General features: G+C 38.3%; 4 protein-coding genes, 1 long non-coding RNA gene and 1 other non-coding gene across 30 annotated transcripts in view; 2 read left to right on the top strand and 4 right to left on the bottom strand.

Annotated features, from left to right (window-relative positions):
- The first annotated feature begins 939 nt into the window (after positions 1 to 939).
- Positions 940 to 7883, top strand: LOC105691153 (methylthioribose-1-phosphate isomerase). Of its 3 annotated transcripts, XM_048650417.1 has the most exons (7): positions 940 to 1793; positions 1870 to 1976; positions 5583 to 5703; positions 6124 to 6359; positions 6834 to 7042; positions 7184 to 7392; positions 7530 to 7883. In XM_048650417.1, the coding sequence occupies exons 2-7, from the start codon at positions 1969 to 1971 to the stop codon at positions 7824 to 7826; spliced, it is 1080 nt and encodes a 359-aa protein (XP_048506374.1). In that variant the 5' UTR covers positions 940 to 1793; positions 1870 to 1968; the 3' UTR covers positions 7827 to 7883. The 3 variants fall into 3 exon arrangements, with proteins under 3 accessions (XP_048506374.1, XP_048506373.1, XP_012264881.2); XM_048650416.1 differs by lacking the exons at positions 940 to 1793; positions 1870 to 1976 and adding an exon at positions 5063 to 5492; XM_012409458.3 differs by lacking the exons at positions 940 to 1793; positions 1870 to 1976 and having other exon boundaries at positions 5074 to 5703.
- On the bottom strand, positions 1885 to 1958 carry Trnai-aau. Its single transcript has one exon. It is a non-coding gene; the product is annotated as a tRNA-Ile (tRNA).
- LOC105691150 (piggyBac transposable element-derived protein 4-like) lies at positions 3326 to 4068 on the bottom strand. The gene is made up of 2 exons (XM_020855332.2): positions 3602 to 4068; positions 3326 to 3467 (listed from the first exon to the last, which is right to left on the bottom strand). The coding sequence occupies exons 1-2, from the start codon at positions 4066 to 4068 to the stop codon at positions 3449 to 3451; spliced, it is 486 nt and encodes a 161-aa protein (XP_020710991.2). The 3' UTR covers positions 3326 to 3448.
- On the bottom strand, positions 4182 to 5353 carry LOC125499685. The gene is made up of 2 exons (XM_020855331.2): positions 5223 to 5353; positions 4182 to 4480 (listed from the first exon to the last, which is right to left on the bottom strand). Exons 1-2 carry the CDS (start codon positions 5341 to 5343, stop codon positions 4182 to 4184), a joined length of 420 nt encoding a protein of 139 aa, XP_020710990.2. The 5' UTR covers positions 5344 to 5353.
- Positions 7051 to 25161, bottom strand: LOC105691154. Of its 12 annotated transcripts, none has more exons than XR_007277046.1 (11): positions 24283 to 25156; positions 22331 to 22501; positions 20254 to 20325; positions 18196 to 20128; positions 17171 to 17463; positions 16859 to 17016; positions 16535 to 16753; positions 15366 to 15692; positions 10832 to 10937; positions 7480 to 7638; positions 7051 to 7366 (listed from the first exon to the last, which is right to left on the bottom strand). It is a non-coding gene; the product is annotated as an uncharacterized LOC105691154 (long non-coding RNA). The 12 variants fall into 12 exon arrangements; XR_007277044.1 differs by having other exon boundaries at positions 18196 to 20100; positions 24241 to 25155; XR_007277040.1 differs by having other exon boundaries at positions 17153 to 17463; positions 18196 to 20100; positions 24283 to 25155.
- The window catches only part of LOC105691151 (tropomodulin), a 76452-nt gene continuing 56317 nt past the window's right edge, over positions 7768 to 27902 (top strand). For 7 of the 12 annotated variants that reach the window (XM_048650403.1, XM_048650404.1, XM_048650401.1 and 4 more), the window contains exon 1: positions 8027 to 10300. In XM_048650403.1, coding sequence (XP_048506360.1) covers positions 10148 to 10300 — 153 coding nt within the window. In that variant the 5' untranslated portion in view covers positions 8027 to 10147. Of the gene's footprint in view, positions 7884 to 8026; positions 10301 to 17300; positions 17421 to 25702; positions 25733 to 27902 lie in introns of those variants that run through there. The other 5 variants (XM_048650399.1, XM_048650407.1, XM_048650413.1 and 2 more) reach the window with 5 other exon arrangements.

Below are 27902 nucleotides of genomic sequence, written 5' to 3'. Positions count from 1 at the left end.
TAAATCGCTTCGCGGCCAAGCGGGCGTTTGAAAAAAAATTTCGTGTAGCTTTGCAGTCTACGAAAAGTTGTCCAAGCGAACTTGGCCGCGAAGCGATTCACAATCGACCTAACTGGGCGTACATTGCGGGCATTTGTAAAATTTTACGCCTCAAGTCGATTGCAGCCGTAATCTAGGTAATGGTGTTCATGTTCACATCACTTCAATGCTCGCTCTACTGGCTTGTTATTATTCTTCCGTTGATATGTGCTGTCAATATGAAGAGTTCCCTCCTTTCTCGGATGATATTCCATACGCTCTACCCATTGTCGAACACCTGTCATATTTTGAATTTATTTTCATCCAGCTTCAGGATGGTTTGCGTGTTCCCCTGCGGGAGATGTTATGAAAGCATTCTGCAAAGTATGCAAGCGTTGACTGAACATTGATGCAAGTGTTCTCTTAGAGCACACAAAAACGATCTCCAAAAGCACGGAGAATCTAAAGTCGCGTACACGCTTGAGCATGTTTGCGTGCACGAACTATTTGCTCGCGCGAATGCTCGTATGTGGACGTGGTTTTTGTGCGTGCGAATAAGTTTTAGCACGCACGAATACGACCGTCGCTGGTCGGTTCATCAAAGGGTTTTCGTGCGAAACAGAGCACGAAATAAAACATTGACTGTCAAAGCAGAAAATGGTGGTTAACACTGAACCGTAGAGTTTAATTCAAAAAAATTGATTGCCAAATTTACTGAAAAAGTGGTACGAGAATGCTTCACAACACGATATGATACAATGTTAATTTTTCGATTTTTTATGGCTAAAAATGGCGTGGACCCCACTTGTAAATAATTACCGAAAATCTATTTGTACGTGAGAATAATTAAGTCTGCAATCCATTTCTATGATCACTAAATTTCATAAATACTGGAGTTTAATGTTAACGATGCATATTCCCGACCGATGTTTGTGGTTCAGAAAGTAGACATGCGTGTGACACAAGCGGCCAGACTCCAACCACAACTATCTCTTTCTCACTGCCCCCACTCCTATCGCGCGCGTTCCAGTATATCATAGAGTTCAGTGGTTTAGACATCTCGTTATTACATGGCGCTAGAGACCCTTTACTGACAGTGAGGGACACCGCGAACAACTCGAGCACGATTCGGCGCGCATAAACGCAAACGGTCGTTGAGCAAAGTTACGTACACGTAAAACCGTTTGCGCATGCAAATATGCTCAAGTGTGTACGCGGTTTAAGGAGCATGTGAAGCATTAAATCACTCCAGCCAAGCGGAGTAAAGAAAAAACGTCGAATTGAAGATCGACGAAAACTGACGAGAGTACAGTCATAGATATATTGAACAATATATTGAATAGACATATTGTCCAATATATCTGTGGTACGCCAAGTGTGTTTGATCTTGACTCTCCTAGTGGCCAAGCGCGTCGAGTTAAATCGGACAAGTTTCTACTGTCGCCGGCCGCCTCGATTGCCGGCAATGAGCGCTTGCCTTCTCAAGTCCTCTATGGGCCGCGCTCCGCGATCGCTCTACGGGTAGACCGCGGTAGCAGACGACTTAACTACGTACGATATTACTACCTCGAAACGGTGGAGATTAAATGATCATATCCGCCACACTATGCAAACTTTGTTCTCAGTGGTTAGCGGGAAAAGTTGCACCAAAACGTTACCGGGAATACGCGGAGTGTATGAATGCTAAATATTCATAATTCAGCTTTTAAGCCAGTCTCTTGTTTCATACAAGAGTTTATTTATACTGCGACGCGGGAGCTCAAAAACGGAGTTAGGTTCGTGTTTCATCAAATAGCTCCCATGTTTTCAACATTACATAAAATATAACCGAACATTTTAAAATCATTCTAGTGATAAAACAGATCGTGGCCCATGAGGGGATCGAACCCGCGACCTTCGCGTTATTAGCACGACGCTCTAACCAACTGAGCTAATGGGCCAATATATGGAATGTCAAAGTACGTATATTTATTTCCACATTAAACTACAATTACCTGAGACCTAACCGTCAGCATTTTTAAAATCGTGTTGGGTCACTGTAAGCTCTTCATCCAAGACTCCTATATCATTGAAAGTTACTTATGTTTCATAGAATTATGTGTACGGTAAAATTTGATTATTTACCCTTAAGTACCCACGTTATTCGACTCACCTTCTTGACTCTCGCCATGAGAGAAAAACTCACGGCTTCTACGCATGCGCATCATGGTTTAAAAGATTTATTTAAATGATATAATTAAAGGATAAGGATTCTGAATTGAATAAAATAAAATAAATAAATCAACAAATTAAATTTGATTATTATTGACTGTTTTTATTGTGAAATTCTTAAATTTAGAAAATTGCACGAAGACTAGACTTTATTATATAAAATTTTTTTTTATACTCCAAAATTTAAATTAGTAAGTATCATAACCACTAGTATAGGTTTTAGTACATAGCATTCACATCCTAAAAATCAAGAATTACATTACACAATGACTAGGCATTTATACAGTCTTCAAGTCTTCCTAGATGAACATTAAAAATAAGTTTAGTATTAGACTAATTAGTATAGTATTAGAGTATAGTTATTACATAAGTAAGACTTAAACAAATAAATATTTGTCACTAATTTCAAAAACATCAACAAAATTTTGGTATTCTGAGTTCCAAAACTATAATATATTAATATAATAATTAACCATTCATCATCTTTGTTTATCAATGTCTCACATTGAGGGCAAAGTAAAGTTGAATGTTTACGACATATCGAAATACTACACACAGTACAGGATTTCTTTGCGTGAATATTTTTTCGCCGAGGACAAAATCGGCACAATTGCCTTGTAGAAATGCTCGTTGTTGTAACTTCTACTGGTATTTTACCTACTTTATAGATAATATTTTTTAAATCCAACGACAAAGTAGATATTTTACTTCGGGTCAACAAATAAGGCTGGATCAATTGTTTACTGAGTTCTCTGAGATATAAACGTCGAGTTAATTTAGTCTGAGTGTTTTGAGCCGAAATAATTTGGGAATTGATGCCAGCAATGTTAGTAAATGAATTAAAAATAACCATTGGCCACCTTTTTGTTTCACGAGCCACTGAGTAAGGCCTTTAACTCATCAACAACATCGACACCACCCTTTGTCTTATTATAGAAAGTTAAAATTTCAGGTTTTAACTTGAATCCTGTATCTTTGTCAATGTCAGCTGCTGAATGGAGTGTCGACAACAGCAAAACATTTTTGTTTTTTTTAGGGCAAATATGAAACGACTGTACACTTGTCGTTAAAAATAAATTTACTGCTGCATATATTTCTATTTTTGACATTGATCATTTCCGGGGGTAACTCCTTTTTATTTTCTCTGATCGTTCCCACCAGCGTAGTTCAATGATTCGTCAATAAATCCTCAGCCAGTGGTATCGATGTAAAGAAATTATCACAAGTCACGTGTCTTCCTGTATTTGAAATTGGTGAAATTAACCTCTTAACCAGATGAAATGCTGTATTAGATTGTTCATAGGGACCTGTAGGTTGTTTGCCACAATGTATTTCCATATTGAGTGTATAAAAGGTTTTGGAATCTACTAACGAATAAATTTTTATTCCATATCTTGCTGGCTTATTTGGAATATACTGCCGAAATTTACAACGTCTCCTAAACGCTTCTAGCATTTCATCAATCGTTGTGTACGGTCCAACTGAGTAGTTTTCTTGACACCTTTTCATACAGCCAGAAGAAAACTCCCGAATTGGTGCAAGGTTAACCAATTTCTTTCGTTCTTCTCGATCGCCATGATCATCGAATCTGAACGCTGTCATAAGAGCACGGAATCGATTTAAGCTCATAGCTGCTCGAAAACAATCTGGAGCACTGCCATCAGTATTCCAATATTCGTGTAGATTTAAATGGGAAGCTTTGTATAAGCCGAGCAAATAAAGTAGCCCAAAAAAAGCATGCAGCTCCTCAACAATTGTTGGGCAAACTGAGGATTTCTGCTCATAATTAGGTCGTAATTTATCCAGGTAATTATTAGTGTTAGTTACTATTTCATGCATACAAGAATCTGGAAAAAACAATTTCCAGCACTGTAGTGGAGTTTCTGCGGATTTAGCCGCTGCTTCACATTAGCCAAACGAACGACAATGTTATGCGTTGCTATCTTTTTCCTTTAGTTTGGTGGATCATCAAACCATTGTGTTTTTTTGTCTTTTCCGAGCAAGAAATTTTCATTTTCATCACTGTCGTTGTCTGGGTCTTTGGTATTGTTTTGATCATTAGATACTGAGCCTTCGGTGGCTGATTCACTTTTGCTGTACGAGTCAGACTCTGATCTACTTGTATTATTTATTTGAGTATCATTGGATCCATCATCCATATCACTGCCGGAACCGTAATTTTCATCGTCAACATCTTCAGTTTCCAACCAGTCGGGTTGAGCCCTGGATAGCTTTTTTTTCATAATAATTTCTGCAAACAGTAATATAAATGAATAATTGAAACAATTGTCAATAGATATAATTGTTGTCATTTTTTATAAAACAGTAAATCAATTATTAACATGATAAAAATGACCGTCAAAATTTGGCTTAATTAAAAATCCTTTATTTTGTAATTAATTTATTATACCTTGTGCAAAAAAAATCTAACCAAAACATAACCAATAATTTCTTTATTCGCGTGAAAATTGAATTATGAAATTGTATATTAGTAAATAAATACTTACATGGATAAAATATTTAAAAATAAATAATTTTCAATAATATATTTTGTTTTTTAAAATGCTATATTATTGCAAATAAAAAACATACTGATCACAGTTTTTTTTTCACTGACAAGTAGATTTGTGTGTATATGTAAACAAACATGGCCGCTACCGTCCAGCGGAATCACTCGAACAACTCCGAATACAGACGAACAGTGAAATTTTCCATCTATTAATACTTTTGCAATGAGAAAAAATCTCATGTCCGTCAAAAAAAAAATTTTTATTGTTATTTATGATCAATATAACTAATTTTTTATTGTGCACTTGGAAAGAATATAAAATTTGCGGAAGGTAAAGAAAATTTCAAGTGGCCTTTCCATTTAAATTCAAATAAATAATCGAGATTGAATTCGAGCGTGAGTAAAAATCTCATAGCGTGGGTACTGAAGGGTTCATGTGCTCGGTAAAGATGATAAACACTGAAATCGTTAATAGTGCCGCTACCTGCATTTATTTGGGTCAACGGGTCATTTTTTGTTATCGTCTGCTGATATTTTTCACTTGCCAATGTATTCTCGAATCCGTGTGAACCCGACTTTTTGACAGCAATCACGTGAGTGTTCATCGCAACGAATTCAGACTGTTCATTGGAGATTCTGAACCATCGAGTTCAAGTTAGGTCTGTGGATGGTTGGGTGTTGGGTCTTATCTGTGCACGTGAACCGCGGCGCGAGTTTATTTGTTCTGTTGAAAAATAATGTCGATGGAGCTTATGTGAGAGATTTAACGTGGCAGTTCAGTTACCAATCATACGCTTAGCTTCATTTAACAATTATAATTATTTTGTATCGACATGGCTCTCAGAGCGATCAAATGGGAGAACGGAAAATTGGAGATATTGGATCAAATTCTGTTGCCGGTTATTTCCAAGTACGTGGCTGTCAAGGGTGTCGAGGATGGCTGGAAGGTTATCAACAAGATGCAGGTAATGTTAGTTATACGCATCTCTAGCAGACCACTTATGGAGACATATTCTCACCTATATCTGGCATGAAGATTATTTCACAATGAATTATATAAGATAGGTTATGCATGGGTTATCAGTTCTCCTGTGTCCACCTAGTCTCAGATGCTTTGCCTTGAAATTTTGAAGTGTTTTTTGCCAGCAGTAATTACCAACATATCTTAATCACCAGCGCTTAAGTCATATTTAATTTTTTCTAAAGGCGTAACATTACGTTCAAGTAGGTAGCTACATGGCTGACAAAGTAGAAAATTGCGTCAGTAGCCTTATTACTACATCTATTGCATCATAAGCTAATTATGTAGATTCGCATAGTTCACAAAGCTGATATGTAGCATAAAACCTGTGATCATGGTTGTACTTTCTTTAATTGTTTCTCAGGTGCGAGGAGCACCAGCAATTGCCATTGTTGGCTGCCTGAGTCTAGCTGTTGAAATTCAGAATGAGGAATTCACTGACAAGAAGAGCCTTCGTCAAGAGATTGAAGGCAAACTCAATTATTTGGTGTCCGCACGACCAACTGCAGTGAACATGAAAATAGCTGCTGAAGATCTGATTACTTTATCAAATCAATTGAAAAAAGATGATTCGGTTTCTGCAGCTGACATGAAAGAGAAGTATGAAAGACTTTTTTCTCCCAATGTTGTGGTGTTATAGTTCACAATTAAGTTTTAAGTCGAATCTAATAAGGCAGGGGGTCTTAGTGATTGTCAATAGTTTAAAGTTGAAAAAGAGCGTTACTTGATCAAGAGTTTCATTATACTTATCACAGTAGATTAGGGGAATCGGCAGTATGTACAGATAATTACTTTATTCTAACATCTTAGTCAACTGCAATATTTAATTACTTTAAGACTGCCTTATCAGTGCAATGCAATAATTATATTATAGATAAATTAAAGCCCAGTGATAGATACTGGAATCAAATTTATTTACTTTGTCATTTTGTATATGTATGCTGTATACTTGGCTGGGTTCAAGTTGGTGGACTCGATAGACTTGTCTTGAAAGGGCTGTGCTAAATTGTTGTCCCTAACACTAGGTTTTACCAATCCAAGTGTACGTAAGTTGAATGTCCAAACACTGTATAGGTTCCTAAAAGCAATAGATGCAATGTTGGAAAAGGATATAACCGACAATATAGCAATAGGACATCATGGAGCACAGGCCATTCTCAATAATGGGGCAGGAGATGGTCCGGTGAGGGTTCTCACACATTGCAATACCGGCAGTCTTGCAACTGCAGGGTACGGGACAGCCTTAGGTGTAATTAGGACTTTGCATAGCAATAAGAAACTTGGTGAGACATTAGTGCGCATTCCATTTACTTTTTGTATTATAACTGCACATTGTTTTATACGACTAATTTGATTTATTTGTGTAAAGGCAACTTTACTAAGTAAATTGCAATATAATTAACGATAATATTTTGTAATTGCAGAGCAAGTTTATTGTACGGAGACAAGGCCATATAATCAAGGCGCTCGATTGACAGCTTATGAATTAGTTCATGAGAAAATGCCTGCTATTCTGATATGCGATGATATGGTTGCAGCATTAATGAGATCCAGAACCATTTCTGCAGTTATTGTAGGTGCTGATCGAGTTGTGGCCAATGGTGATACTGCAAATAAAATAGGAACGTATCAAGTGAGTTTGACAAGACTTTTTTTTCATATCTTGTTTCAGTTGATTTCATCAATAATTCATATCCATAATCTATGGGGTGATAGTTACTCATATTGTAGTTTTAGATTGCAGAACAAGTGTGAATTTCATTTGTGCAGATTGCAGTTGTTGCTAAACACCATGGCGTGCCCTTCTATGTAGCTGCACCTTTAACTTCTGTCGACTTTACCATTCCTAGTGGTGATCGAATTGTCATTGAGGAGCGACCTGAAAGAGAGATGACGCACATAAATGATCAACGAGTAGCTGCTGCTGGTATTCAGTGCTGGAATCCAGCATTTGACGTCACACCGGCCCATCTCATTACAGGCATAATTACAGAGAAGGGGGTCTACAGGCCTGACGAATTAAACAAACTTAATATTTTGCAAATACAAGAAGATGACAGGCTTTAAACCATCTGTACCTGCTGGAATGCTTTCAAATAATCATCACTGAATGATTATATTTCGGTAAGCATAACACGGTAAATTTTCATTCAGTGTTACTTCCCTGTGCTTCATGTATAATGTATCACATCATGCAGACCATGCAGACCGACACGGTGCAGTACTTTTGTACCAGCCCTCAGATTATTCTGACTTTACGAATATTCGGCTTGAAATATTTTATGATATTCTTATGAAAACTTGCCAAAGTAAATACCTAGTTTAGTAACTACTGAAGAATCAAGTGAATAATCGACTACATATAACGATTTATGATATTGGGTGCGATCTCGCCGAGCTCTAAAGGTTGCATATTATCAGACCGAAAAATATCTGCACAAAAACTGTCAACATATGAAACCGTTACATACGAATCCACTCTCCTTGTTTGCCTTAATGAGACACATGTTTTATATTGGGGGAAATATTTTGATACTTTATCCTTGTATATTATGTGGGACGAAGTTGGATTATTGTCCGGACTTTTGTCTCTGCCCTGAATTCCATATCAACTTTTTACCATGGGAGTTAGGAGCTCTTGACTTTAATTGTCTAGCATAAATGATCCTTCTTCGATGTAATATTCTTCTCCTTGGATATGTTAGGTACGAATTGTAGCCTACTCAAATTAATGCTCATAAAATCAAATGAAAAAATGTTCGTGCAACACGCACGTATTTTTGTATACATTTCTACTTAGTTTGCTACAAATTTACGAATATTGATAAACTTGATACAAAAAATTAAGGTTCATGTATTATACATTCTATACAATTTACAAAATAAAATATCCGTTGTTAGTTAGAATCCTATTGTGATGATAGTATGTCTTCATGATTACTTTGTCAACTACGATCGTGCAATGGATTGAAAATGTTCCAACCAAATTAACAATTCTGATCTGTAGAATCATATTTATAGAATATTATGGAGTACCGGTCTACACATGTTTTTGTTAGAAAAGTTATGAATCGTTGGTCTATCTACGTCGGTCTGACGACGTATGAAGTTATATCTACGTAGACAGAGATCGGTCGCGTGTATTTAGTATTTATACTGGTTTTTGTTACGATAAGAATGAAAACACAGAAAGATATTTTTGAGATAACACATGTGCCTTTTAGAAAAAATTACCCATCGAACGACTCGAATTCCCGAACTGTCGTATTCAAGACTCAAGTCGGAGTCTGATCTGATTATGAAATTAGACCAACTGGTGTAGTTTTGTGAAAGAAGAAGATACAGTTTGAAAGGTGCGTGAAACATGGAAGTAAATTTGTTGCAAGGTCATCATGTAATATTCGTTTGCATAATACACTATCTCACTAACTTATCAGAAAAAAATCTAATGCGCTTTTACGCTTTATTCTATATCATATTTTTGTAATTGCATATTATAACAGATTGATTGTAAACACTCTGCGAGTAATTTGCAACAGCGAAAATACACATCCATTAGCTAATATCATAACATATTGTGTGTACACGGTCTTTCATTGATAATCCCCTATTTACTCTGTTGCAACTTAATTATTCGTCTCTTCCTATCGACATCCAAATCGTCTCGATTAACAGTCGATCTTTCATCTCTTCCCTTGTCTCGGTTTGAAGTGTGTATCAAAAGAAATAGTATGCAGAATTTTGAACAATTATGTGAGTCGATATGCATTATAGAATCATTTACATCACCGATATATCAAAAAGTTAAACAGAACAGAGTTTGCTGTGAACTTTACAAGCGTCCGATGATATTCTACTCTTTGTCGTAGAAAAACGAAAGAGCGTCAGAGAGTGAGAAGGAAGGTGAAGATTAGATTTGGTCCCCGGGTCGTGGCATCGCGGTAACGAACGCGTGTTCCGCTGCCGTAACTTAAGGGAAAACTGAAATCTATTTTCGCTGTGAACCACGGGTTGGAGGGCCTATAGCAGCAGTTTGCTTTAGTTTAGCCAGTCGCGTCGTTCGGTACAGAGTCGCATCCTGGAATCCGAGGTTTCGCCTCGAGTTTATTTTACAATAATTTCGCGTCTGTTTCTCAAAATTTTTATCATTTTATAAATACGACTATTAAGTTTTTAAATCGTTCGCGAACAGGTGTTTCAATATTTTATATTCCTCATTTACTGTATCGTCTTCCATCCTCACATATTTACGTGCGGGTGTTCATTCCTGTGTCTTTTTTTTTCTAATACCCCCGTGTTCTTTTGTTCTCCCTTCTGTTGAGACCGTGGAAGGCGGGTTTTCGACCCTGGAGGGTGATACTAACGAAAATTCACTACCAAACGGGACGATGGAAGTGATGGACTCTCTTAGCCCCGTCATCTCGACGCCGTCAACGCCGACCGTCGAGATCATCGAGGAAAATGGACCTACCGTCGAAGAAACCTACGAAGTTACGACTACCCGTCGAAAAACAGTTCGCACGAGCTACAAAATTCAGGAAGTAAGTCGTTGCGGCGCTCGCTCATCTGATACAGTCCGAGGTGCATCCCGAAGGGTTCACAGCTATCGCGTCTCTAATGTTTGCCGGTCTTTCTTTTGGAACAATTGACATACGATTTTTAAAGGTTGTTCAATTCCCTATGAAAAGGGCTAACTTTTCCTTTTATCGATTGAGTGCCCCTAACATAAATCGATGTAATTCAAAACGACTGAAAAATCCGCAAAATATCGGCCCACCGAGTCTGGTAACTCTGCGTCTGGTCCGCATTAATTTTCATCCGTACACACGTGGCATCCGGTTTTCTATTTTGAGGGGGTCGCATTTTACAACGTGTTCCTAGACGTAGATTCGTTTCTCAAATTTATAAATTTATGTTCAATTCTCTGGTGGAACATCGACCTTCAAAGGCAGCGGTCATGCACAGTTTTAAAAAAAGATTTCCAGCCAAAGGCGACTCTATAATTTTCCGAACAATGAATAATGACGACTTTGAAGAGTGTGAATCGAAATATACATGTAGTATGCTTTTACCTCACATTTGCTCTCTGCGTGTCCATCGCTCTCGATTACCGAAGATTTTGCGTCATTCTCAAGACGATTTTAGAGCTTGCTGTTGGCAAGGGGCTGATTCTACTCTCTGAGGAAAAACAAGCAGACATCACCGCAGTTTTCGCAAACAAATGAATCGCAATTTTTTTCAAACATCCGAATCAACTTCACTAGTAAAATTACTATCAATATGCAGATATATCTATCGTTTGCAAATCAAATCCACTTAGTCGTTACAAACAATTGAATTTCAAATGACTGATCATAGTTCAGCAGCTGTACACTCGCTATACTAAATCAAGCTAGAGATGAAAATTGTCGACGTCGGTTACGCCGCAACAAAAAATTCCATAAATAATCTAGAAGTCTATAGCTCATATAACTAAACGGGTTGTATCCCGTTGATGTTCGTCTTCGTTTTTCATAAGACCTGGCGAAACACCTGACAAAGAAATGTATACGATCCACGTTTTCCGAGGCAGCAGTGACTGCAGAAATAACGTGATACTTTTGTGTGCAAGGTAATATACGAGCCAAACACTTGCGACTATAGTTTTGGCGGTTCATTTTATTCTGGCAATCCCAATAACACACTGAATTATCGGATTTTGTGTACACAAACTAATCATAATATTCAATCGCAAATTGACTTGGAGCATCCAGCGTCATGGAAATAATCTTTGTTTATTATAAGTGCATAACCCGAATAGGTTTAGGTAGCATATATCTGCAGCGTGGTTTGATGTTGTTTTTTGTCAGACAATAATGATCAAAACCGTTAGTACACATATGCGAATGGAGACTGGAATTGATATATGAATTGCGAGACATCTTATGATCGTCCTCCCCTTGTCCTTGAATACATTTATAGCGGTACCGTCGTTCGAATCTAAGTGGATCCAATCACTGAATGGCCGATTATATTAATTCGCAAGTAAATATAAAGCTGCAGCGATCCGCCAGCGGTTGAATCCATTCCAATTAAATACGTCAGCGATGAACTGTTGGTTGCGTGAAATTTTCGTTGAAAATCTGCACCGCCGAGCGTCGTTGCAATCCGAATGAAAATAGTCTTACGTAACTTGCGGTTTTTCTACTTTATGTTTGATCGCCTCCATGGCTTGCACATTTCGTTTGTTTCGCCGTGATTTATGAAGATATTCTCATCCTATGAAAATTGGCATGATCTTTTGTTTTTACCCTATAATGTAATGACATCGCTCGGTTAGGTTTTCCGATTGGTCACTCTCGGGCCAACACTTTTGTAAGTTCTAGTTTCCTCGGATAGGTTGAGCTGGTTACAGGAGTAACAGCTGTGTTAGGACGGTCCAGATAAATTTTCGCCTTCTCATATCGTCTGCGTTTTCTACCTATAGATAAAATTGCCGCGATATTGGTAGCGGTGTCTAGCCGCGAGAAAATTTTCCGGATTGTTGCTCGTGCCGCTCAAGCTTCTAACAAACTCTGTCAATTTTTTCATTTTACCGCTACCATAATTATGGACAGCTAATTAGCTCACGTCGTCAAGAGTGTCAATTTTCCACCGACGCAGATTCGAAAATAATCCTTTTCTGTAATGACTCGAGTCACAATAATGAAACTAAATATAAATGATCATCGCCATTTTTAAATAATTTTGAATTATCATGTTAATTTCGTACGACGACGTACGACACGAGTTGGAAACACATAGATTAGTTTAATTCTGATTTAATTTTCTCTATATTGTTTGTAGTTCGACATCTAGTTTAGGAACGCGTTGGTTAGAACTTGATGTTTCGCATATAGGTTACTCCAAGTTTCAAACCACCGAAGCGAGTGTGGTGGGCAGTGGTCGCTGACACGCTAGAAATACGCATCGACGTCTGTTTTGTAATGGCAATAGCGTCACCACCAATCTTTTATTTACCGACTTTTATTTACCGAAATTTACCGACTGACCACGCGATCAACTCCAATCGTGATTCGATATTACAGAGATTGAAACTCCTCTATTTTCACGTTTTCCACTTGGAGTCAAACGCTGATTAATCTATATGACTTTGTTGTATTGGTTCTCGGGAAACTGGTGAGGTGATTATAATCGGGTGCGATATTTTATTCGAGGAATGATCAAGCTCGATCTACAACTTCTCACGTGGTTCTATCCGTATCTTTGACCCTACATTATTTTTGCTAAAATCGACCTAGACGAATTCCAGGTTGTGCTGTATAAGATTCGAAAATAATTCCGCAACACTTTAATGTTTAGTAGCTGTTATTTACTAATTTTTTTTTTTTTCTTTTTCGTGCGAATTGAGAAAGGAAAATTTCAACGCCCCTCTAACGCTACACCGGTGGCCTCCCCCGCGACGACGCGACGCGAAGTCGAAACGGCCGTCGGCCATCTCTTACTAGAAGCGGTACAGATAAAAAAAGAACGAACGTGTCGTCGTTCACGCCAGTTGTTCAGAATGTATAAGAAGCTTTTAATGATTTTTGAAATCTTTGTTTCTTCATACACCATGGATTTGAGAAATTTTGCACTCATGCCTTCAGAAAACCCCAATTTATTAATAATAATTGTATAATCATCGACAATAAGTTTTTTCCACGTATATATAAGTTTCTTTTTCGCTTTCTTTTGTCTCTTGCATTTCATCCGAGATTGAGATAAATCCGTTCAATTTAAAGATCGCTGAATATCGCCTTGACGTACGTGATCTAATAGTAATGCGTATACATATAGTAAAGGTCCGAAGCGGTCAGTCCATGCAGCGTTTCGTAGACGTCCGGCTAAAGCCCGTTGTTTTGTACTCGAAGTCACAATATCTCACAATTTCTCAATCCCAAGGTACATTGTCTCCACGTACGATACTACGAGATTTATCAAGATATATCTCGGCTGACCACGGTTTCTCACAATAAACAAAAAATGAAAGAACCGAAGAAATATCAAGGTGACTTTGATATTTCAAAAATTGAGAAAAAGAGAAAACAACGTGTGATTCGCGAGCCATCTGCTGTATACTGCAAATAAAATAATCATTTTCCGATCGTGTGAGTAACGGTGCAGTTACCATATTAGCATATTCAATATATCTATAAATGTATGGTGTTACCATATACATATATATATTGAACATGTTACGGGCAAAAGATGAAGGGACTTTTATAGCACTTCGCGTCTTTTCTCAGTACTCATACGCGGTCCAAAAATAAGTAACAGTTGTAAGATTTGCTGTATACATAGATATAGCTTTACAACGTTTTTGCCAACTTTTTGGTTCTTTTTTTTTGGTTTCCGGATAAAATTTGAGCTTCCTAGGCTCATACTGAGAGACCGTAAATAATTTCTCGACGCGATGCTCTAGGTGCGGTTTGCTAAAGATTTGATTTTGCACAGGGAATTGTATCTTATACTTATTGTGGTGTCACGCCCAATGTGCATTGTAGTGTAGCGCGTCATCCTATTCGGGTGTATAGGGTATAGATATATAGGTATCTCGCGACAATATAAGCGATATCTTTGTACTGTTGAGGATGTGCGAAATATATACTTTTCCGCCCGGTATTCTGTCCCTAACACTATAGAACAGATTGTTCTATTTTAATGTTGCGTAACTACGAACGTATTCGTGCCGTAAAACTTTTAACGAGATTTCGAGTCAAAATCATACAGGTATTTACATGTCAGAAGGATAGCTGAGCCGTCCAACAATTCATCGAGTCTTTGATCGCTGTACATCTATTTACAGTTTGAGTCACTTTTGGAAGTGTGCAGCAATATCGGATTCTTCGTATTATTCTAGCAACGTTGAGTTTGGGCAGAAAAATGAGACGCTGAAATTTCTTCAACGGCATTTTGAATCCGCTTGACCATCAGTTCGGCCGTATTTTTTTTCATGTATATGTATATATCTTCATTTCCAATCGTGAAATTCAGCCGTACGTATCCGATGATCAGCTTTGATGCAGGGTGTAAAACCTTAAGCTGTTATACTCAACCATCGTTTTTCCGAATGACATACAAGTATATATGTAATACGTGCGATAGTGTTGTCGCGTGCCATCTTGACACGGCTATAATTACACATACACAATCGCTTCATGTATTCTTTGTTTGCTTTCTTTGTCCCAGTTGCTTTTTTCTCCGAGTGCAGCTGGTCTTCGCGACGACGTACGAAGGAAATAATAACGTCATTGGAGTACGATGACGGACTTCGTGAGCTTCCCTAGGTTTCGTTACTCGACCAAAGGAATGCATTCTGGATGAGATTCAAGCCTGTCATTCTACAAATACTGACACGTGGAGCTCGTTCTCTTTGTCAGGGTTACTTCCAAATCTGAGTATTGTGAAATTGAGTTTACAATAACAAATCGACCTTTGGCTGTCCAATTTGGAAAGCGACGGCGAATTCCTGGGCTACTTCGAAAGATAAACATCCGTTTTTTTTACCGTTTGAAAATTTTGGTACCATCTACTTGGAAAGAAAAAAATAACGTCAAATTCATGTTCGATTTATTGTTAGATTACCTCGCGGATCGATCGGTACCGATGGTTCAAACCGTTGACAACGTTGATTCGGATGTTCAGCTTTTTTCTATATTCGGTCACCTGGCCACGCTTCGGCGCCAAGATTGCGGCAATGACGAGCTGACGATCAAACGGCTGATATGAGATTATGAATTGAAGGAATCTCGTGGCTTTTATGCTCCATGTATATCGCTTCGTGATATTCTTGAACCCAGTTACGTTTATTTCCGGTTTGTAACCATTCATCCGTCACCAAAACGTACCCTCGCGTGACGTTCACCAAATTATAAGTTGATCTACGTCATCCTCTCACGTTTATGTTGCTTTCTTAAAATAGGAAAAATTTACCATTCTGAGTCTAATTGTAAATATGTACAAAAACCGTGACCATAAGTGGAGCATGTGAACATTGCGCGATTTGATTTAGGTTCTCGCAAAATATCGCCAGTCGAATTTACAGCAGCGCCGCAGCAGAGGTCGAGGGATCCGGCGCCGCTCGACTCACATCGACCGGCCACGATCTGTTGTGATCCATGGCGTGTTAACCTCACGATACTGATACAGCCATTCAACGATGATTTAACGACGAACGAGACGCGTCAGCAGTCTGAAGCAGTTAGCAGTTAGAAGTTAGCATGCAATTATCCTTAATGCGTCTCGTTTATTGTCCTTTTCTTACAACACTCATTTCGAATGCATCAATGGCAAGTGTTTACTCTGTCATCGACGGAGATCGTCCTATCCTATTTAATTCACCCTATCATATCTCTGACAAAAATAACAACATCAGTCGTGTCTAGATTCTAATATTTTCGGTAAACACGCCGTGGATCATAACAGATCGTGGCCGGTCGATGCGATCCCCCCACCTGTGCTGTGGCGCTGCTGTAAATTCGACAAGGGATATTTTGCGAGAACCTTAATCAAATCGCGCAATGTTTACATATTTCACTTATGGTCACGGTTTGTGTACGTACGACCATATCGCCTGATATCATACAAAACGCGGTCTTTCGATTCATAAATAACAAAATGACTGCGCAGCGAGTCTCAAGAAGAAAATCATATTCCGAAAATCTTTCCAGCGGTCTTCGGAATATGAATGAATTTACGATGACAGGAACCGATCCTGGACGTACATACATACACCTCATAACGTACATACTTACGTTACACGGATGATTCACGCTGCGTTTGCCCATGTAAACGTGGGCCGTTTTCTGGGTAGTTTACCGCGCGTGACGCAAAACCTAGTTGCTCTATCTGCTATGCCGCAAGCTTTCTATAGCCACGAAAGTTGACGGTCTATTAGTTGTATAAAATCCGAAACTACGATACGCTGCGAAAATAATTTACGAGCGCTCCGACGAAACTCTCTCGTATTTTCTCTGGCCCAACATTATCAATGAAATTAGTTTCTTGGCAAGAAGAGATCAAAACCTATTCATCTGCATGACCCGCGAGTTGTACCGCACGTCATATTATACACATACCTGCGTAGGTGGTCGGGGAAATGGTCGTTGTATACATATGTATGTAGATCCCAAAAAGCACCTTGGGTGGAAAAAACTTCGCCAAGTACGTACATTAATTTATCCAAATCAATCGCCATCGAAAAGTCCTTTCTCAAGAATAACTGTGAGATGAAAATCTTCGGAGAAAAAAGAATCCAAATCAATTATTGTACCAACAAGGAGGTTATTTACCTGCACATGCAAAATCTCATCAGAGATAAAAAAAAAAAAAAAAAAACAATGCATTAAAAAAAAAAGTACGAGAACGCGAACCATAAACGTTCAGCGTACCAGTCCGTCGTTTTGCTGTATAGGCTACGACCGCTCTTGTTTAGACGTATAACGCTTAATGTAGTGTACCCGCCAGCCGGAACCGGCTTGGCTCCGCCCATAATTCCCAAATTTTCAAATCGCGATATCTCAGGAACTAAGGCCCATTGGATCAAAAGACAAAAACTACGTTGCTTCGGAGGTCTCCGGCTTTCACCACGCGAAAGAAGAACCCGATTCGCGACATCCAACCTATGCCGTCTCCTTGCAAGTACGTACGTACATACATACCTTTATGTTGCTTTGCATCATGCCTAAAAGTAGTATAGAGAAGACTAGAATTATTAAATGAATGAATATAAAATCTGAAAGAATATGGAAAAAAATAAGCTAATCAAATTTGAAGACAAAATTTAAAAGAAAAATATTAGTTGATCAAATTTGAAGAAAAATAAAATAAAAAATTGTAGGTAGTGGGACTTGGCGGGCTTTTTGCAAAAAAAAATCAGAATACTTGGATAGTAATATTACATCAGTGAGAATAGATAATCCTATTTATTCTAAACGATTACACTAGTCCGCCAAGTCCCACTACCTACAATTTTTTATTTTATTTTTCTTCAAGTTTGATCTAATTCAGTGCAGTACAGCTAGGCGTCACGTATTTCGTTTACTTGGTATACTACAAATGATTGATTTGGATCCTTTATTCTCCAAAGAATTTAATTTGCGGTTATTCTTGCGAAATGACTATTTACAGTGGCGATTGCTTTCTAAAAATTAACGTACAGGGCAATGTTTTCTGCACCCGACGTGCTTTTATGGAATATTCATTTGAGAAACTGGAGAAGGCTGTTACAAGGGCATGCGTCACACAACCCACATTTCAGTAATGACGAGCCAGCCACTTTTATGGGTCTCTACCATGTTGGATTTTCCAACAGACGACACGCAGTCAGCGCGGCAAAAAAGCGCCATTATTTTGAGGGTCAATGAAAAAAAAATCGCCGTGCGGTGGCAAACTCTGTAAAAAATGAGACGTGTACCGTTTAGTCCGGCTATGCTAGGGCTACCTATTGGGCAGGCGGAAGTAATAACCTTTCTGCTACTTGGTAGAAACATGGCGCGAGCCACAACAGTCACCACGCCGGAGTCTCACGTTTATAGAGTTACGTTGGGACAGTTTTATTTTCAGATTTCAGATGATGAGATTCGGACTCACGAATACAAGGGTAATGATAATAACAATGACAATACGTGTGCGAGCATGCGTATACATATACGTGCATGACAAACCACGTATCGAAACCTCTTTTACACATGTATTTATCATTTAGCTCCACACTTTGGCTCCACATATTTTAACACAGAGACGGGAGGTTCCGCGTGACGTCACGTTCGGGTCTCTCGGTTTCATTTATACGACGTGTAACTGATAATAATAATCGTTTGTCGTTTTGGTAGTGCGCACGGCGCGCGAAGCCTCGGAAATTTTCCCAATTTCTATCCAAGCGCAACGAAATTACAATCGATATTATTTCCCTGTCGAATGCGGCGGACTTCGCGCGACATTTTTAGCGCCCAAACTATAGGAATCTGATTGGAAAGGGCGTCGGTGACGTATCCGGTGGAATTGACAGATGAATTTAGTTTCTCTCTATACGACAGGTAGTCGGTAGGTGAGTAGTGTTTTGTTATTTTTAGATGTGAAATACTCGTTACGATGCCGTTCGCTACCAGGGGTTGTCAATTGCAGGGAGACCGCGTCGTTTTTTATCCCATCGAAAAGTTTTTTTCCGTTTTTGTTTTTAGAAAGGTTTGTTGTTTATTCGGTACCGTTTTTTTCGTTTTCTCTTTTTTTCGTTCTTTTCGCAAAAATCTCAAAGTCATTCGGCCAATAAACTCGGCAGTCGATAAATGATGAACAACAGCTGATGTCTGCATGTATCAAGTCTTTAGTGTCAACTAGTTTCACTTTTGGCACAACGAACATTTTGTTCTTAGATATTTAAAAACCGTCTTTCAGACGGAAAAGTCGAAGATTCAAATGCCTTTGGTTTACTTTCCCAAGGGAATACATATATATATATCGGTATACGCGCCCAGATCGGTTTTTCTTGATTCCCAGTCATCTAATTGGGTCGATCAGAATATTCGATATATTTTTCACCTCGGCATATATTTACAGTTACAAGATTTGAAAAATAATTTTATTATGTGTTTCGAAAAATGACACCCACCCAATAATTTGACGACAAATAAATTTGCGTTACGAATAAGTAGGTCAGTCGTTAGATTGAATTATTTTAATCTATATTTTCCTTTTTTTCTCTTTCAAATTCGGTTTTGTGTACTGCAATAATTTATTATTGTTCGCTGCTGTTTTCGTGGGTGTCCAATCTAGGTCAGACGCGGCGTAGCGAATAATATTTGAATCGCTACCACGTGATATATCCTATGCGCGGTGAAACGATCACCTTTCGGCTCTCGAACGCATAAAATGAAAAAATCTCCACGGCTATATTATTAACATTTATTAATATTCATATGCTGCTAGGTAAACTATGTAGGTATAAAAAATTCAATTACAATGCTCTTTCGTATTCACCGTGTTTAATTTTTTGCTGCAAAAGTCTCGCTCGTTGGTATAGATTGTTCAACAGAAGATGCGTAGATTATAGACGGACGAGCTTGAAAATCGAAAACCTATTTTTGACGTATAACCGTTCGCGGCGGTCGAGGAAAAATGAGGGAGAAATTTGTAGGCTACAGGTATTATATATTTGAGGAAAAAAATTGGAAAAAAATAGAATGTATAAATACTGTTTTATGAGCGCATGTAATTTCGAACATCGTTTTCATATGGCTAGGATGCGGGGTCACTGCTCTTCTTGGACAGCACGTGCGGGTTGTCAATGTAATCGCAGGCAGCGAGTACGCGTATGGATTATCTGAAAAGAACACCTCGGGTGCAAAAAACTTCGCCAAGTACATTAATTTATACAAATCAATCGCCATCGAAAAGTCCTTCCTCAACAATAACCGTGAAATTAAATTTTTCGGAGCAAAAAGAATCCAAATCAATTATTGTGCCGAGTACATACCTGTATGTTACTTTGCATCATGCGTAGGAGTACTAGAGAGGACCGGAGTTATCAACGAAATGAATATAAAATCTGAAAGAATATGGAAAGAAATAAGTTAATCAAATTTGAAGACGAAATTCATCGCCGGTTATAATTCAATATTCAGCTTTGCAAAATTTAAAAGCACGTGGGTTAGATATGTTGCGTAATTTTTCATTCATAAACGAGGAAACTACCCGGTAAAAGAGAAATATAAAGGGAGAGAAGGATGGAATCAAACAACCCGTTGCTAACGTAAATGGCGAGGAAATAGGAAAGAGATTCATTTTTCACTTTGAGAAGCTGTCACTTGGCATCGGTATTAGGTAAAGGTGTACGTCAAAAGCTTTTCAAACGTTCTTTCGGGATTTTTCAACACGACCGCTTTACGGACAAGCTATTGACGTCAGAAAACTGCGCGGAGTAATTTCCGTTTGGGTTATTTCAAGAGGCTTTCGTGCATTTTCGGAACGGTGAATCGATTAATTGCGAAGTAGAGCTCCCCGTTTCCGCGGCATTATATTCATTTATTGTTAGACCTCGATCAATGGCTACAGAAATTCTTCTTTATATTTTACTAGAGTATGTATACCATATGCATCAAAATCCTTTTCGGTTTTTGTTTGTTATTTCTATTTTTTTTTCTTCCTTTTTTCTTATTCATCGTTTCTCATTTATTTTCACTTTAAAATTATAGTCGTGTTCAATTTTCCGTTGCCTCTCTTGCCCCTAATCTTTCATCGGCTCTTGAAGAAACCCATCACGAATTATTTTCGGGTTTTCTGCAACCAGATTTAGGGAAAAAACGAAAAAAAAAATCAAATAAATAGAAAAAATGAAATGAAACAATTACCGGTGTCTCACTGATTTCAGACACTGAAATGTACTCTTTTTTTTTCTCCATATACACATCGAGAAGAGTGTCGCAGACGTAGATGTGCTATTATAGTCGGAAAAGCGAGAGCGCGATCTTGATCTTATTTCTTGTTAGGAAATTTTTCACTCGTGGACGTTGACACTTCGGGTTGCGACACGGGAGGAATTTTATTAAGCAACGATTTCAAGGTCGATCGAGGAAGGTCCGTGTCCGAAATACTCCGTTTCTATCCGAATATTGAGGAGTGACACGAAATGAGAAATGCAATAAAATAAAATAATGTAAAACAAGCTTTTGGTGATGTGTGCAGTTTCTCAACGGTGAAAATAAATAAAATGTAACATGAAGCTTCAGCCGAATTTAGGTGATAGGTTAGGTGATTTATCCATTTTCATCCTTGAAGTGCATATTTTTGAATACGTATTCTGTTTACATTATTCCGAAAATTATTTGCTATTAATAACCCATGTACGTACATTGCAGAGTGATTCACATATGGATAACTATAACGAAAATAAGCGATACAGTTAGTACCTTCTTTGATTTCCGTAATATCTACACGGAAGTCAATGTTGCGTGCGGTATAATGATTATTCCCATCAAATATCACATGAGTATGTTCTAAAAGTTGCAGAACTCAAGTGATATAATTATACGGTATCCAGGCTGAATAATTCGTGAATTTATTTAACGGATCATTGAAAAAAATGTATAACATGCGTTGCATACTTTGGCACCGTATCAATTATTTCAATGACAGCAACAGTTACATGTTTTGTCGCATTGTTCGAACAATGTGGATATTAATTTTTCAATTGAGGAAATTCGAAGCCGCGGTCAATTGTTGTGGCCCGCGGTACGGTAATTTCGTGAATATATCGTAACTAATTTATCGGTCCTACTCAGAGGAAAGAGGCAGATGAAATGTATCGCGGAATACGAACGGAATAATACGTCGCGCGGAAATCCCGTCAATGCCATTGAGGAAAAATTAGCAGATGCACTAAAATGTACATGGTGCGTTCGAATGGGTTATCGATATAAATACATTATACAATGTATGTACGTACGTACGTACATACGTACTACGGTAATTTTGGTGAATGGTTATACTGGTTATACATATGAGTATATGGCACAGTGAAGTCAGCAAAATACATAGAATAATTAATTACAGACCAGATATTGCCAGAGAACGCCCTTGAGCCGACGGGTGTGCGTTCCGCGCCTTCTGCAGCAGTTACAATTTATTATCAAACATTTCACGGTTTCGCTATTGCGTTGCAATTGGCATCTGATTATAGTGGGAGTTGGCTCTCGACTTCTTCGACTTCGTCGTTTGGTCAGGATCTTCAGAAAATTACCAGCAATAATAGCGGGCGGCGCACAGTGGGACCAAATCCCCAAATCGTGGCCAAAACCTCAAAACGACGTTAAAATTGACTAAAATCCTTACTGGGGGGTTTTCGAGGTCGCTGATTACGAGTTTAAAGGCAAAAATTATCCTAACAGTATGGCGGATCTAATATGGCGACGGGACACATGAAAATCTGGCATAATTTGATAAAACACAGTATGTAAAGGATTTGAATACAAATATTTACAACACTAACCCACTTAGAACATGATTTTCATATTATACCATATTATAATAATAATAATAATAATAACGACACCGACACCGACAACGACAACGACAACGACAACATTAACAATAATAATAATTCACACGTCATATAATTAAAAGAATAATGGATCAAAAATATTGATAAATGAAATGAAAAATATTTGTATTGATCCTACAGCTGGTAGTTGAGTAAATTTCACGACTTCATCATGAGACCCTGCATAAGAAATATTATTTGAGCATGGAGAACATATTTTATTTATAAAAACCTAGAATATATTATATATTGTTATATTTGCCGGGCTATGCCCTTCGATTTATATCCGCCTCCTAAACCTACCCCCAAATTATTTTCAGTTATTTGACACAGTTTTGTTCGTGGTACAAGAGTCTTTTTGTAAACAGCGATGTTCACCAGTCTTAAGCCTGACTTCTGACTGACCACAGCCTATTTTCAAATACAACATTTTCCCAGCATTTTATTCCTTTAGATTTATTGACCTTGCATTCATTTATTTGAAGTGAAAGGTCTTGCTTTATTTTGTTCGGGTTCGCATTTAATCGTTCAGCAAGTTGAATTGCTTCTCTTTATTTTGAGATCCGATACTTTACGGATCAGATTTTCCCAGCGCTATTCAAAAACCCGCTTCAATTTACTAATCATTTACTATTTTACCGCTCGCGCCGTTAGAATATATAGTTGTATCTTACGTGCAAACATTATTTATAATGAAAAAAAAAAAATAGTTGTAAAAGAATGATCAAATAACGTGAGCGTCTTGCACGATAAATAGAATTCTGAATGCCGCGCCGCGCCGCGCGCCGGCCGCCGCCATATTGTTATACGCTATTTCGGATGCACGAGCTCGGACAAAAATTCGTTATACAAGAGAATAGGCAGATTTAGGCAGCTAATTCTTGTCGGTTTCATAAGATAGTTGATTAATCTATAATCTGGAAGTCGAATTTGGCGGCATATGGTGGTATATGCTACTTTTGCTCTAGTTGAAAATGCAAGTTCAGAAATTCTGCTGTTTTTGTACAAGCATCGAAAAAGGCATAATTTAAACAGGATAACCATAATATTTGGAGGTTTATCATTGCATGAATATTTTCTACATGCCTGTAGCAATCGTTTCCATTTTGTAGAGTTGAAATTAATCACTTAACTATGAAGATCTTCACTTTTGAATATAGCGTAAATCTACTGACAATCACGAGCTCTCAATAAAGGTCAACTTTGAAATTAGATAACTCGACAAGTATTGGAGGTAGGGAATTGTCCTTTGAGGAATAAATGCACCAATCCCTTCTCTACCCAACCTACCTCTTAAAATTCTAAAAATCGAAAATTTATTTTTCGGGGTTTTGGCCACGATTTGGAGATTTGGTCCCACTGTGCGGCGCGCAAGGGATGACTTTTTCCATTGTCACTTCGACTTCTCGCGATATATTTCATTACGTTTTTAATTTCGTACCACGGATTCAAGGTCATACTACATACGTTCTGACGATCCGCAGATCTTGAAAATGTTTTACGATTACACCAAGTGCTGCACATAATTGTTCCATATTATATAAGGTGACATGAATTACGGTTGATCTACCAAACGTGACTGCGGCTTGTTAACGCGGTTTAAAAAAAAATTACGTTAAGCTATAGCCAAAATGGCCGCCACAATAAATACTTATAAATACAATGACGACTTGAAGTTCGTCGTCGTATCGAATTTGAATCTCAAAGCTGAACCCGAATTAGATCACGTTCAAGGTTCCCGCGCAAATTTGTTTTTCGCTCGAACACTTCACGCCGCACCATATACATATACTAACAGCGAAAGAATTTTGCGAATCCTAAAATTTATGGATATCTATATAAAAATTATACGATGCTTTTTTCTGTTCTCTACTTCCCAAACTAATTAAGTATGTTTTCAAATGCACCTTGGATATATTCTCATAATTCTCAAGGACCTATGTCATCATGCGGTACAGTTGCCGTCGTTTGTGACGCAATACAGTCTTGATCCAAAGCGGCGTCTGACGTCGCGACGCTGGACCTGCAAACACCTATTGGTACGACGAATTCGAAATGAAATTATTGATAGACACGAAGTCCCCTTCGAGCAAATAAAACAAAAAAAGCAGGAAGCACACTTGATGTAAATTTTGAATTTTTCATTCTGAACGGAATCTAACTGACGATGAGTTAATTTTGTCTTGGAAAAGGTCAAAGAGTTGATTGTCCGGCTGATTCATCCTGAAATCAAGAGTTTGGTTCTTTTATTTCAACGGGAAGGTAGGCATGTGAATTAACACGGCGATGAAATCTAGGTTCTATTGTCGATACAGGAAAATATACTAGTTTGTTAAACCATAGAATTTTTTATGTTGCGACGATTCGATTCTCGAGAACGTCCGTTACGTGCCATGCCTTTGGGAATTCAATCCTAAGGAAAATCGCGACGATATTTCTGTGCGCTTTCAATTCTTACAATCAGTAATTTCCGGTGACTTGACATTGATTCCTCGCGCTGCCTACGTACGTACGTACGTACGATACACAGCGTACGTAAGTACTAGTCCGCCAATTTATTGCGAGATTAATAGGTAACTTCAAAAAGCTTGAAAATCAAGAGAAGCCTATCTGTACCCCATCTTTCGCATCTGATCGGAAACTTAACGCGAAATGCTTGCGAGCTCTTCCTCTATTTTTAACGAGCTTGCAAGTGACGTGCTGCCACCTATTCGAAGGCTTTGATATTCGCGTCGATAATGTAATTCTTTGATTGTCAGGCTCTAATATGTCTGTGGTGAGCCATCGCAATCGGGTCGAGTAACGCCAGATCCCTACCTGTGCCGTTGCGCTGCTGTAAATTTCACCAGGGATATTTTGGGGCAACCTAAATCAGATCGCGTAGTGTCTAACTACGCCAGCTATGAATGAGGTTTGTGTACGTACATTTAATGAACTTCGTATCGGTGTTACGACGTGCAGCCTGTCATGTAATGATAATGGACGCAGATATTTTTTGCGTTTGGTTCCCTTGACAGAACCTCTCTATCAATTGAGTTGGCGAACAGTTTTTGGGACCACAAAACAACCATTGCCATACTTCCATTGCCATACTTATATTATTCTCATCAGCTCCAACCATATTTTTTTATAAGTTTCATGAGTAACCAGAAATGATTACTGTTTCTCGGCGAACGTAATTGTCTTTGTTCGAGCCGGCGTGCTGCTTTCTTTTTTTTTGTTTTTCATTCAATGATAAACTGGATATTTCTCGGAGTGAGTTGACACCGCAGGAGATAGTGATTTCGTATATTTCTCAGCTTATAAATCTTTTCTCGGAAATTTGGGTGCGACGATCGTCGCGGTTCGCCGCTTGACCATTTCACTGCACTTTGCAGCTGTCTCCATGCACATCGCGCCAACGGAAAAAGCTCCGAAAACTTTTGTCCGTATTTTCATTTCGACGAATAACCCCAGTCGTTGTAATAGATAATGTTCCAGAATTTTTCCATTTTTCTTATTTTTTTCCTTCGGCATATCATGCAACGACACTCAGCCAATACGGGCATACGACAAGGAACATTCTAAAATAATTTCCGGGCTCGACGTTTCGACAGACAGGAAGAATATCGACGTCTCTTTTGGTATGGAACGAATGCGGGTGTATTGAGTCAACGGTCAATGGTCAAACCAAAACTCGAACCGTTCCACATGTCCTCCGTGTTTCGCCATTATCGTTTCCACATCGCTGACCCGTCAAGAGTCGCAAAGAGAGAGAGAGAGCGAGATGAATGCAGTTATCTGCCATCTCTTATATAAACGAAATCTTTTGCTTATCGTGCCAAAGATTATTTCTGCGTTCGCAAACGAATATCCAAAGGCTAGGTTTTGTAGATATTATGCCGGTAGAATGCTTGAGACACGTGCCATAACGTGTTTTCGCATTTCTATGTACTTACAATGAATATAACCACTTTCGGTCTCGTGCAACACTTCCATTGGCCTAATATTCGGGTATCCGCGTTCTTGTTGCTAATGTATGTTTCCAAGATGTTGTACACGTCAGTATATTAATGAGGTTGAATCAAATGCAAGGTCTCTTAGTTGAGGTGTATTATGTACAATGATTGTTATTATTGTCCTCACAACGCGTGGTTTTTATCGACTGACAAGGGGTGCAGACTACAATATAAGCCCATTTGACATTTTGTATATTTCATACACCTATTCAGTGCGTGAAGTTAGCACCGCCATTTTGAGAATTCAAAAATTCGACAATTGTGCCGGATTGTGCTCAGCTTGTGCTAAAGTGTGCCATAAACCAAAAAACTATATGTCGAACCGGTTCTTCAAAATCGTCCAAAAACGTTTTTTTCGGTAGCACCGCCATTTTGGAAAAAAACGAAAAACACCGATTGTGCTGAACTCTTGACGAGTTACAGGTCGCTGTGCCGCCAGAAATAATTTTTTTACTGTGATAGGTGCCGAGATATCGTCGGTCAAAAAAAAAATATAGCACCGCCATTTTGGAATTTCAGAATTTTCTTCAGCGCAAAATGACGCGCATGAAGTGTGCTGCGTTGTGCCGTAAATAAAAAAATTCCATGATTGACAGTTTGGTCTCAAAATCCAGAGAAATTCCGGACCGAATTCGAGAAAAAAAAAACCATTTTTGCAGTTAGGACATGTGCTGCGTTGTGCTACAAGAGCACAATCTTTTACTCCCATGACTTTTTTCTCTCCGATCGACCCTTGACTCTCAACGAGCCGGTATTCGATTTTGAAAAAAAAACCAACTTTTCAAAAAAATTAATTTTCGAAATTTGCGAGTTGTGCTGAGTTGTGCTGCGAGAGCACAATCTGTTACTCCCATGACTTTTTTCTCTCCGATCGACCTTTGACTCTCAACGAGCCGGTATTCGATTTTGAAAAAAAAACAACTTTTCAAAAAAATTATTTTTGGAAATTCGCGAGTTGTGCTGAGTTGTGCTGCGAGAGCACAACATGTTAATCCGATGACTTTTTTCTCTTCGATCGACCCTTGACTCTCAACGAGCCGGTATTCGATTTTAGAAAAAAACCAACTTTTCAAAAAAATTAATTTTGGA

This window comes from Athalia rosae, chromosome 2 (assembly GCF_917208135.1).
Source record: "Athalia rosae chromosome 2, iyAthRosa1.1, whole genome shotgun sequence".
Lineage (NCBI taxonomy): Eukaryota > Metazoa > Arthropoda > Insecta > Hymenoptera > Athaliidae > Athalia > Athalia rosae.
This window is presented reverse-complemented; position numbering and strand designations above follow the sequence as displayed.

Excerpts from the sequence above, each read along its gene's own strand:
- LOC105691150 (XM_020855332.2), bottom strand. The coding sequence starts at position 4,068 with ATGCATGAAATAGTAACTAACACTAATAATTACCTGGATAAATTACGA.
- LOC125499685 (XM_020855331.2), bottom strand. The coding sequence starts at position 5,343 with ATGAACACTCACGTGATTGCTGTCAAAAAGTCGGGTTCACACGGATTC. Across the intron at positions 4,481-5,222 it reads GTTGACCCAAATAAATGCAG|AAATTATTATGAAAAAAAAG; the intron begins GTAGCGGCACTA and ends TACTGTTTGCAG.
- LOC105691153 (XM_048650416.1), top strand. Across the intron at positions 6,360-6,833 it reads GCAGCTGACATGAAAGAGAA|GTTCCTAAAAGCAATAGATG; the intron begins GTATGAAAGACT and ends AACACTGTATAG. Across the intron at positions 7,393-7,529 it reads ATAAAATAGGAACGTATCAA|ATTGCAGTTGTTGCTAAACA; the intron begins GTGAGTTTGACA and ends TCATTTGTGCAG.